This window comes from Parus major, chromosome 2 (genome assembly GCF_001522545.3).
Source record: "Parus major isolate Abel chromosome 2, Parus_major1.1, whole genome shotgun sequence".
Taxonomy (NCBI): Eukaryota; Metazoa; Chordata; class Aves; order Passeriformes; family Paridae; genus Parus; species Parus major.
The window spans coordinates 95,909,279-95,921,987 of record NC_031769.1 but is presented as its reverse complement, the minus strand read 5'-3'; the positions used below and the strand labels follow the sequence as shown (position 1 = coordinate 95,921,987).

At 35.0% G+C, this 12,709-nt stretch overlaps 1 protein-coding gene across 1 annotated transcript in view; it reads left to right on the top strand.

Moving 5' to 3' along the window:
* Nucleotides 1-10,715, top strand: part of CCDC102B (coiled-coil domain containing 102B) — a 138,534-nt gene extending 127,819 nt beyond the window's left edge. The window contains exon 5 of the mRNA XM_015620210.2: nt 7,442-10,715. Within this exon, the coding sequence (XP_015475696.1) occupies nt 7,442-7,531 (90 nt within the window). The 3' untranslated portion in view covers nt 7,532-10,715. The remainder of the gene's footprint in view (nt 1-7,441) is intronic.
* The last annotated feature ends 1,994 nt before the right edge of the window (nt 10,716-12,709 follow it).

Genomic DNA, 12,709 nt, shown 5'->3' with positions numbered 1-12,709 from the left:
ATTTTTTATCAGACATGGTAAGTCCTAAGATAACGAAACCTTCATGTCACCAGATTACCATTACCATTTGTTGCTTTTCGCTTCAGCTCCCACATGATTTCAGCAGTCAAAACCTTACAGCCACAGAACTGGAGATTAGTGCTTTGTGATATTTGAAAGCTGAGGTTCCACCTTCCAGTTTTATGATTCTCTAGCTGCATAGTATCTTTAACAGCTGGTGAGATAGCAGCTGCTATCATGTCAGAATTTGAAGCTGGGAGGAATGGAAGAGAGCAGAATGACTAATTGTAATGCACACATTCACGTTCTATCTCTAGCTTTGCAAGTTTTAGAAGAAATTCTTTCACTGTTACAAAGCTCATAATCACAGCACAGCAGTTGTCTACGCTGTTTGTTCCTACTCCAGCCGGTTCAAGAGATACCAGACTTCAATGCTGCCAAAGATGAGCAGTGTTTTGGGCAATGATCCAAGACAGGACGTGGTCTATGCCATCACTTTCCAGTGCTTCCCAGAACTCTCATATAATTTTCATTCAATGACTATAAATAGGAGGCATAATATTGAATAATACCACAATATACTAAGATTTTTTTTCAGAAATTAAATTATTTATTTTCTTGATTGTATATAGTTTTGGGTTTTTTTCCTTATTTTGAGGAGAACTTGATTTTCAATCTAAATATTAGCATGCTTTAGTGTTTTCATTGTGAAAAGTACGAAGAACTTCCCCAATATAATTCTGAAAATACCTAATTTAGTTTCATGACACATTTGGATGGAAAATAGAAGGTGAATAAGGGACATGGGGAGGAAAGTCAATGTCTGCTTCAGAGATGTATATCCTTCTTATCTGGTGAGAGGAAAGCAATGAAGATGCATGCTGAGCAACTGGTAAAAGTTGAAGATTCTGAAAGGGTAAAAGGAACTAAATTGAAGCTGGCAACCACGTAATTGCTGGGAAGGGAAATGACCATGATTTTTATTGGCCTGGAGATTCTGTAGGTGAAGATATTATTGTGGCAAGTGAATCTTAATGTATTAAAAAATGAATGAGAAAAGGGTTTGTGCCAAGTGAACTTTCTTAGCCTTTATTTAATTCTTAAAAAAATTGCTCACAGAAAATATTCTATGCAAATCACACCTCTCAAAACAGAAAGGAATGTATACATTATTTATATCTTCTTCTTTGTAGGACCAGAAGAGCTATTCCTGTGTTCAAAATCAGAAGGCATTTAAAAAAAAAAAGAAATAATAAAAGAATTTAAAAGAAATATTGAAGAATGTTATGCAAGTGAGACTTCTTGTATCTACTTAAAAGTCCTAAACCAGCCACCTATATCTGCATCCTTCAATTTTCTTGATATCTCTCTTTCAGTTTTTACTTTCAAATGTATTTAAATTTTGAGTGCTTGCAATACAAATGTAAAGCTTTGAATATGAGAAAATGCTTTGAATAATGAAAAAAAATTACAAAATCAGTTTGTATTTAGCCTAAATGTATGCTTAGCAGAAGCAAAAATGCTGAAACATGCTTTTTTTTAAAACATAACAAAATTTTCTGATATCTCATTCTAATATGCAAGGAATTAAATATTTACTGACAAAATTACATGAGTGATAAATGGAGATGGACATAGGAGAAAAAAAGCATTTTCAGAAAAACTTTGAAAAATGTACTTTTTTCTCAATACTTTCACTGTAAAAGCAGATGATACTGATATTCTGGTTTATTCCAGGAGGTTCAAAGTATTCTTGAAACCAAAGGTGAAAGGCCACTACTCCCCTCATAGTATCACTCCCCTAAAGTGGAAATTTTACTTCTTGTTTTAATTTTGTTGCGGAGAACAGATTGAATTTTTCTTCTATCATGTAGTTGAAAGGAAAAGTTGTCTTATTTGGTCATCCCATAGCCTGCCATGGTCATATCCTAAAATATTATGATTGAAGAAATATGTTATCATTCAAAGTTATTTTCAGCAAAAATAAGTGACTATCTGAGAATTAAAAATTTAAGAAAAGGAGAGCTTTTATTTTAATTAAATTCTTTATTTAAAGGTCATTTTAATTCTTTGCGTATGTCAGAATTATATGTCAAGCAAGAACAGCAAAATAATTATGTTATAAATGAGACTGATTCTTCTTTTGGAAAACCAGTTAGCAAGATCTGAATTTATTAAAGACTGTTCAAAGGAGTCCTTTCTTATTAAGTAGCCACTGAGTTGTGTTTATCCTCCACCATTCTAAATGTTCTTAAAGTGGGTAACTTATTCAAAATTTCAGCACATCTACTGTGATACAGAAGTAAAGAGTTTGGTTTAGTAGCAAGAGTTTGATCAAAATATTAATTTAGTCATATTCTATTTTAGGGAAAATATTACATATAATTCTATAGTGAATTTCAGTGGTACCTATTGTAGTACACGGTACCCAAAAATGTACTTGAGAAATTTATTCTGACATAAATTTTGAAGTTAAAAAGAGGTTATAATTATATAGTGAAACATAAACATTTTCTTGTAAGGAAAATAAAAGCATAATTTTTCATGAGTTCAATGAGTAAAAATAATTTAATGAAAAATAGAAAAAGATGGCTTGTTTATCTCAAAGGAAACACAACATTTAACATTTACAGAGAAAGTCATGCTGTTTGAGAGTACATATAGTATTTTTAGAGATTAGAATGACATAGTGGGTGAGTTTACAGTGGGTTTGAGTAATTTCTGCAGTGTAAAAATATGAAACCTAATTCAATATACACTCATGATCTTTCCCAGTCCCCTAATGCTAAATGGCAAATATATTTTAATTAAAGCAGAATCTGACATAAATCCATGTTCTGTAACTTGGGCATTAGCCTGAAATTCCACTCAGAATATTAATTATTTTATTCATAAATAAATGTCTAAAATTGTAGTTTAGTTTATACCAGTAGATGCTAGCTCAAGCTTATAGTGATTTCCTTCCTTAACTGATTTGATTTCATACCAGAGATCCCTTCCTTCTACATCCACACATGGAAATAGCTTAGCATAGCACCACTGTTGAGACAGTAAGTGACAAATTGGAGTGGTTCTGAACTGAAATTTATTATTGATTATTACTAAGTGAATTCTCATATTTTATATTTAAAAATTACATATCCAAGATATTATTTATTTCATCTAAATTATTTGATCAAAACATTTCTGATGCAAGTATTTGAGATTTTAGTGGTAAGGGCTCATTTTCATTCTTATTTCATTTTCTATATCAAACTCATGATACAATATATTCCTTTCAAAAAGGCACATGAGGTGGTTAAGAGTATTTGAGAATTGGTTTTAGTTTCCATAGGAGTCCTGAATTCAAATAGAAACATTGGTAGTATTGAGGTAGTGTGGCAAGATTCAGCTCATCTAAAAGGCATATAGAATCTGTAAATTCCAAAAAGAGAGACAATGTGTTTTACAAATAACTTTCATCTTGTTTCTAGAAACTCGGGAATTCCTTAAACTTTAGTTTTTCAGGAATAAATGTCCTTAAAGGAGAAAAATATTTCATACATCTTCATTTCCCTCTCCTCTCCATATGTACAGGCAGATATTTATCAGAATATAGTCACTTTATATTTCTTGCTGTATTTTCTTTAACACTGCTACACTAATCCCTTAAGATTTTGCCTCTAATCTACACTCCTGAGAAATACTCACATCTGTCCTTGGGAAGTCATTCATTGATTAAAACAAACAGCAACCTTGTAATGTCTCTCCGTAGAATCATTACAACAAATTGTGTGAGGATTAAATAAGATGACAATAATAATTTAAATATCATGTGTAGCTGCCTTAAAATAGTTATATCTAGCTCTTCCATCTAATTAAGGTTTGGAAAGAATCCTACCTTCCATTAATACTTATTGTGTACTTGCGCTAAAAAAGAGATTAATTTAAACAGCAGTGAAATTTTTAAAAACATTCTGTGGAGAAATGCGTGCACAAACTATATTAATTGAGCTCTAAATTAGTGATGCTAAACAACAAAAGCAAGGAAATGCACTGTGAAGCAGGAAATGTACCATATGTTATTGTATACCTGGGCGCAATGGGGACGCTATCTTAATGGCTCTCTTAATGTTTCTGTTGTACCAGATATTGGTGGACATATGGTATGCTGCCTTTTTATATGCTTGTGTCTTTCCACGATTTTGTTAGCTGACTTTGATAGCATTTTCTGTTTATCTTCTATTAGGAAAAGGGCTTTAAAATGTTTTGCTCATTTATCTGGACTTTGAAATACATGCACTTTATTTTGTTTATTAATTTATGCTCCATTTTAAAATTTTCTTCAAGAGCAGCTGATTATTACTTTTATTTTTAAGCTTTCTGTAGTCTTAGTCCCTGTCAGGCAGTAATTTAGAATACAGCTGAGTAGCCCTTCCACATGCAGATGGGTTTTGACTCACTGTCAGTGCAGGCCAAACAGATGGCTAAAGCAATAGCAACAGCTGCAGAGCTCACCAGGCTCCACACAACCAGGATGGTACAACCATGGAATCATAGAATTATAGAAGTCTTTAGGTTGGAAAAGACCTGCAAGATCATTAGGTTCACCAGTTAACCCAGCACCACTAAACCTTGTCCCTAAGCATCATATCTACACATCTTTTGAATAGCTCCAGGGATGATGACATAACTACATCCCTGGGCAGCTGGTTTCAGTGCTTGACAGCCCTCTGAGTGAAGAAAATGTTTCCAATATCCTGGCACAACTCGAGGCTATTTTCCCTTGTCTTTTTTCTTGTTACCTGATCACTGATGCAACTGGCCTCTTCCCTGACTGCCCCAAGAAACCTCAACCAGCTCCAGCTGGCAGAGAAGTTTCCCATTTCACTTGGCTCCTTGTACCCTTACAGATGAGGAACAAAATAGTTCTTGCAATATCATTTCCTGGATACCACGTGCTCTCACGTGGTTGGCAGATGCAGAATACCAAAGGGAAAGGTTTCTTGAATTTTTTATGTCCCAGTCTTCATAAATGTTCACTTTTAAATAGGTTGTTCATTGCTTCTATCACATGGAATACACACATCAAAGTTACAGAAGTAGGCAGAGGAAATATATCATGTAGCAGAGAAGAACTGGGCCAAATCCTTTTGACATACACGTGCCTTACTCCAGTTATACACCGGCAAAAAGTTCCCTTCATTAAAGCAGTGGTGGCAGGGCTTCTTACTGGAGGTGTTTGAAGACTGTTTAAACCAGTGTGGAAATAGAAGGACATTGTTGTACATAGGCTGGTCAATAGACACTCTTAAAAGTCATTACATATCAGGGCTAGTCTTTTAAATAAGATTTAGTAATTTCTGGCAAGTGTGAGTACTTTTGTCCAAACATTCAAAGCTTACCGTTCTAATATTCATACAACAGTTTTGGTAGCAGCTCATTATATGTGCAGCTGCATCAGTTTAAATATGAAATAGAAGGCATAATGAAAGTCTTCTAAAGTTTTATAGATGTCAATAACCTTACATGATATCTAGCAATGCCAGACTAATTCTTTCTGAATTTTTTAAACAAGAAATATTTTAAAAACAAATTATTTTATTTGTCCTGAAAATTTACCATGTGTATTCCCAGGAAATCAAGAATTTAAGTCCATAGCCATCAGTTACACCTAATATTTTTTTCATATATTTTAGTCTATTTTCTTTAAATTTAATTTAAAACTTTTTCAGTTGTTAGTTTTAGTAATTCTATTTTTAGTTTATATTAATATATCTTTGATTAGAAAATGAATGGGAAAGGATAGAACTATGAGTAATTTTGCACAAGTATTTTAATAAGGAGTTGTTCATAGAACTTACCTAGATTTTTTTATAAGGCAAAAGTCATTATTGGAAATCATTAAATTAAGGTAATTAAAAAGGAAACAGACGTCTCTTTCAAAAGGATTCCAGTAAAATTCAGTAACAGCAACCAAGCTGCTGCATAGCCTAGTCTTGTGTATCCAGCAGGGTGAAGAACTTGCCAGCTTATTGATTCTTACTGATGTAGGGCTTGGCAATCAGTCTGTATCTGGAATAATTAGTGAGGATGTTAATCAGAAGGCAGGAGCATCATGGGGTCCCTGACGCTATAAACAATTACACTGCTCTGCCAGCTCAAAGGCTTTTACACTTTGGCAGCTTAAATGCTTTTGACAAGTGACACTGCTTTTTTCTAAGAACATTGTTGTTTTATGAATAGTAGGCAGGTTAGATTAGATGTGTGTGCACAGTGGCATAACTGAACTGTCTACCTTGCCAGGGAATGGATTAACAAGTGGATTACAATTGCAAAGAAGTAACTGGGTTCCATCCCTGTGGTACAAAGTCTCCACATTTTGATAGAATCTCAGGTTCCTTGACGTTTTATTCAGACTTTGCTCACAAGACTATTGGGGTCTCAGAATCAGGAGTAAACCAATGTGTTTGTGAATTCCCTTTCCTGAAAACCTATTCTGGACACACAAAGAGGACAAGAAACACAGTAATTGCACCATGACTTTTGGTAGGATTTGAATGAAAGTGCAAAGATGATATGAATGGAATTGGAGATGTATGTCCCTAAGCTTAAAGCACAATAAATTAATCATGGATGAGATGAAAACAAGTAACATACAGACACAGTTTAGATCTGACATGATTTCCTCACTCTTACATATAGGCTTCTTGAGTCAGTTTGTAGTGTAGCTACTTTGGGAGCACTTTAAGATCCTAAATTTTGATAAATCTCTGTTGTTCTGTGCAAGTCTGTTCACTGTGCTCTGAGTTCTCCAGAGAGTAATAACCATTTTCTGGCATGCAGATTGAGTGGATGTTCTTGATCTACTGCACGTTGTTTTTAGGAATATGATTTATCAACTCAAAAAATATAAAAACATATATACTTTTAGCATAGTCATGGTTCATTGGCAATATTATAGTGCTTTTAGTATCTCCTTATTGTTATTAATTTAATATGAAGGTGTTATGCCAAGCTAGTGGCTAGAATTCTGTCAAATGAAGAGTTTGAGACCTCTTTTGACCTTTTAAACTGTTCCCCACTTTCCCTTCTTGCCATAAAAAGACTCTTGAGTTGAAACTGTGTACTTTAAATGGATCTTGAATAGCAGTAGCACTGAAGTTCGGAACTGCCAATCAGTAAATAATGGTTCCTAGTCATCAAAAGTGCAGCTTGCTTCTTACTGTAAAAGACAATTCCAAGTAATTGCTCTGAAACCTTACACTTTTTCATTTCTTATTAAGGAATCAGCTGAAAAAATATCCAACGTGTACAATACAGAATTATTTTCTCATCTAAATTCTAATGTCCCCTATTGAAATCTTTTTTCTTAGAAGAAATTCGATCTGCAAATATTTAAACTTGAACTGACTTTTCTGTTTCATGTTGTGTTCACACTTTTTTTAAAATTCCATTTCAGAGTAAAGAGGTGGAAGAAAGTGAACACGGGATTTGGGACCAGACAAAGTTCCTTGTTTGTTGTTGGAGATTCTACCACGACAGTGAGTGAAGATATGGGAGATCACCAAAAAAGCCCTGCAGCAACAAGATTAACAGCAAAGAGGAGAAGCAAACATTGTTCATAAAAAAACACAAGAAAATTTCATTGAAGAAGGGCATGTTAGATAGATATAGGAATACTGTATGCATTATTTCTGTGTATTCCTGATTTTTATAAGAGCCAAGGAAAATATGTTAGAGTCAGGGTGCACCTATTTAGAAGTTATGTCGGCTATTGTCATTCCTTTCCAGTTGTTCTAAATGTTCTCTTTTAAAGCAAAAGGTGGACTTTAATTAAATTGTCCCATATTTTACCTTGGGAAAAAGGACTTTAGAATGTGCATGGTATATGAGTGAGGTTCACACTCTGCCCTGGGTAGGCATTGAATCTGAAATGGAAGTCAGTGGTTTGTTTCTTGTTTTGCTGGTGTGTTTTATTTTCAGTAAAGTTCAGTAAAAGCAGTGAAAAAAATATCTGTATCAGAGGACCCCCCAGTTCTACCAGGGTGACATGTGTATTACATTTTCTTTCATTAAAAAAAAAAAAAAGAATATTTTTTTTAAAAAAAACCCAAATAGTATCACATACATATTTAGATCAAAGAAATATCCTTTCCTTATGTGTTTCTTATACTCATCATATAATTAAATTAATGCATCTCACATTTACCTTATCGTTTACATATCATATTTTTATTTAAATTTTACTTTACTAATTGTCTAGGTAAAAGATTGTAAATGTCATGTAGGAAATAAATATGTTAAGATAAACTGGAAAAGGAGATCTTGAGAATTTTAGAAAATTCACGCTTTACAAAAATGTCAGTAACTTTCAGCCATCAAATGAGACATAAATTATAATTTTGTTTGCCATGTGCAATTGATAATGAGTATGTGCAGATTCTGTTTCAAAAGGATTGCTGTAATTGCTCAGCAAGGTTTGTTTCATTCCTTATAGCCCTATAAATTGAACACTTACCTGAGGGCTCCAGTTGTATTTAAAGAATTGTGAGATCTCTTGATTTCTTTTGCAACCTAGGACCATAGAAAAAGTGACAAGTATAAAAGATTATTGATTACATTGGAATCACATTTTTCTCAGGAATTGTCTGAGCTGAAGACGCTTGGAAGCTGGGAACAAAATGTTCTTCTGACCCTCTCTGAGCTTTAGGTTGCTGCTGGAGATGGGGTGCTAGAGCAGAAGTATCTGTGCTTTGTCTACCTTTATACATTCTTAACCCTCTTTCGTGTTTGTAATGCTGAACTAATCCCAGCCATTGCCCCTCAGGACACACTAAGGGATTTACAGTGAGGGAGTTCTGTCTTTGTTGCCATTAGCCAATTCACAAATTCATCAACAAGGTACAGAGATACTGTGAGAGAATTGATTTTTAAATGGAGTTTCAACATGTAAAACTTACAATAGTTGACAATAAGATTCATAATTCTTTTCTCCGTAATTCAAACTTCTTCCCTTTATTAGCTCACTGGCTCAAGGTTTTGTATTAGACAAAAGATCTCTGGTCTTGTTCCATGCATTGTGAAATGACACACTGACTTTCTCTAAAACTCTGTCTGCTTTTCTTATGCCAGCATCTTCAAGACGCCACAGTGTGTGAAATGGCTGCATTGAAAATGTTGATGTGCACAATAGAAATGGAAAGTGCATAATCATTGATTTTCAAGTGCTGTAACAGCCAAATGTACTTCTATGGTTACACTGAAGCACTTGAAAATTTGGCAACACAACAGCTTACTGATAAAAGCTTGTATCATTCAGATAAGCTTTAGAGATAAAATCTTTCTCTTTTTTTTCCCTCTGACAAGCCATTATGGTTGCAAATATAGTTCTTTTAGAGATAAAGCATGGTTTCAGCACTGGCCAAAATACCTATAAGATTAGAGTATCTTTTCAGACCACACTAATAACTGTGGCTAAAAATCAAGTCAAATGATATTAAGAATTACTGGGAAAATTGGGATTTTGTCTTTCCTGTCTCTATTTCTAAATCTGTAGGAAAAACAAATAACATTTAATTGGTGCTGGAGAACATTTCTGTGCTAACTGCTTGGTAGTGTAACATGGATACTGAGGGAAATCAAATCAGAAGCTAGTTTCTGCTGCTCTAACTCTACTACAAACCCTTTCACATGTGACCACTGTATTATACTACCTAGCAGGTGGGATGCACCTGGCTGGTCTAAAACTCATGGTGACAATAAAATACAAAGTCAGTACAGTATCCTTTCTCATGAGGAAATTTTAGTTTCTTTTGGGATAGTTAATACTGACATTTATCCCACACATATCTTTCTGATCACTTATTGATCATATTTTACCTTCAGTCACCTTCTGAACAGCACTTTTAAAGTTTTCTTTCTTGCCTCTTATAGATCACACATGATGCCTTAATTTCTCATAATCTCTTCCTATTCCCTGAGACAGAGAAAACTCAGCTACTTCCATTATCTAAATAAAATATTTATTTCATCTTTACATACACAGGGAACTTCAGAGGCCTCTCTGAAGAAGTTAGCCCATAAATTAGTCACTTGAAAATGAGTCAAAATAAGATGATGCATCATTACCCTGGCTGCAGTTGAGAATGTTTGAGAATGCTAATTTATGACCTTTCCATAATAATACTGGAATGTTTCCTGATCTTAAATATTCACCTATGATATTTGCTATATACCAAGGTTTCCATTTATTCCTCTTCACAGTTTATATGTGGGAAGTGAAGATACGTAGATTTGTGCAGAAATGATTTTCTCAAAGTCACCAAGCGTAATTATGGGAAAGCCAAGAAAATGAACCTTAAATCTGGTTACAAACAATTGAGCTGGTTTTTGTTATCTTTTGAGGTGAGTGGTGCCTAAAACAGTGGCTTGCCACTAGAAAAAATAGTCTTTCCTATTTTCCTTTTTAAGATAATAAATAGTATGAACCTTTTATGTGGCTCAATTTTACAAACTGGTTGTAAACACAATGATAGAAAGACATGAAAATAATTTTCACAACGCTCAATTAAACCTTGTTTAATACTATAAACGTGCATTATTTAATATTGTTACATGTGCAGAAGGATAAGAAAGAATGATTTACGTGGTATTTTGGTCCTGTCCTAGTTGATATGGAAACAGTGGGGAGTGCTGTGTTTGGAATAAAATAAACTAAAATAGCTCAACTGGAAGAGACCTACACTGACCATCTACTCCAACTGCATGACCACTTCAGAGCTGACCAAATGCTAAAACATGTCATTAAGGGTATTTTCTAAATGCTTCTTAAACACTGACAGTCTCAAGGCATTGATCACCTCTCTAGGAAGCCTGTTCCAGTTTTCACCACACTCTCAGTTAAGAAATGCTTCCCAATATCCAATCTAAACCTCCCTTGGCACAACTTTGAACCACTGTTATGCATGCTGTCACAGAACACTGGGGAGAAGGGTTCAGCACTTTCCACTTTTCCTCCTCAGGAAGCTGCAGAGAGCAATGAGGCTGCCCCTCAACCTCTTTTTCTCCAAACTAGACAAACCTTAAATCCCTAGTTGCTCCTCCAAGGACATTCCCTCCGGCCTTTTCACCTGTTTTTTCATCCTCTTGATTCATTCAAGGACCTTTATATGAACAGAGGAGGACAATCACTTCATTTGACTGGCTGATTACACTGTTTCAGGCATCCGAGGATGGGATTTGGCCTCAGGACTTCCAGGGCACTCTGCTGACTCACACTGAGCCTGCTGCAGACCAGCACCTCCAGCTTCCTTTCTCCAAGACTGCTCTCCAGCCATTCCTCTCCCAGTTTATTACTGTCCCCAAAATTATTCCAACCTAGGAGCAGAAAATATGTTTTTTTGTTCTTGTTAAATTTCACCCTATTAATCATTACCTAGTGCTCCAATCTATCCCTCGGCAAGGTATCCTATGCCTCAAAAGAGTCGACAGCAGCTCCCAGCTTGGTATCTTAGCAAACCTCCTAATAGTGTATTCAGCTCTTGCATCCAGAGAGTTAATAAATATATTGATGTATTATTGATAAATACATTGAACAGAACCGGCCCTAAAATTGAGCCCTAAGGAACACTACTGATGGTCAGTTGCCAGGCGGATGTAGCCCCATTCAGTACAACCCTTTAAGTCCTTCACCCAGCAGACCCTAAAAACACTCATCCCACAGTTTGTCAACCCATCCAGAAGGATGCTGTGAGGCACAGTATCAACAGCCTTAGTAAAACCCAGAAAAAGTACTTCTACCACCTTCCCTCCACACACAGGCAGACGGCTTTATTGTATAAAGCTATCAAATTAGTTGCACAGGACTTTCTCCCTCTAGAGTACTTTGAAACACTTTTCAAGATACATGCCAAAATAGTGTGCACTTATTCCACTGTTTATTTGATTAACAGTAGAGAATAACTTGGGTGGGCCTGTGACCAGTCCAGAGCTATTTCTTCATTAGGGTGGGAGCTATCAGGGTTTCATTGAGAACTGGTGACTTTTTCCTGCTGAAATCTCTACCCTTGTATTACCCAATCCACCTGTCTCCATGCCTTTTGCAGTTGAAAGGTTTTCTCAGAATAACCTATTTTCCCCACTTTAAAGGGAAAGAAACCTTAAATGCTGTATTTGAAATATGCCAGTAAGCAATTATTTCTCAGAAACCATGAAGATACTTGGATGCCTTTTGCCATTACAGGCCTTTTATCGCATGACTTCAGGAAGAAGACAGGGAATTTTAGTCAATTGAAATAAAACATGTCTATTCATAATTTTGTACAGTCTAACTCAAAATCACCTAAAGTCCAACACCGATTTCAAAGGCTATTCAAAATGCGTTCAACAAATATAACTATGTAAGACTGCAAATGTGATTCAATTGCCTCCTTTAATCACGGATAGAATATTTTCCAGGTAATGCCATTTCAGGAATCTATTGATCATAATTAGAAAAGGGCAATGAATGACTGCTTATGCTAAGATTGGACAAAATAGTTCTCAAAGCTATTAACATTTGAAAGGAAAAGAATGTAGATAAGAACAGGACAAACAAAACCCTATTATTTACCATTTAAGCTTTGGAGTTTATCTTTGTAAGAGAGTTTAAAGTGAAATTTTAGCGTATCATCAATCAATGAACACATCAGAAGATAAAAGTGGATTTACTAATCATCTTAACAAAATG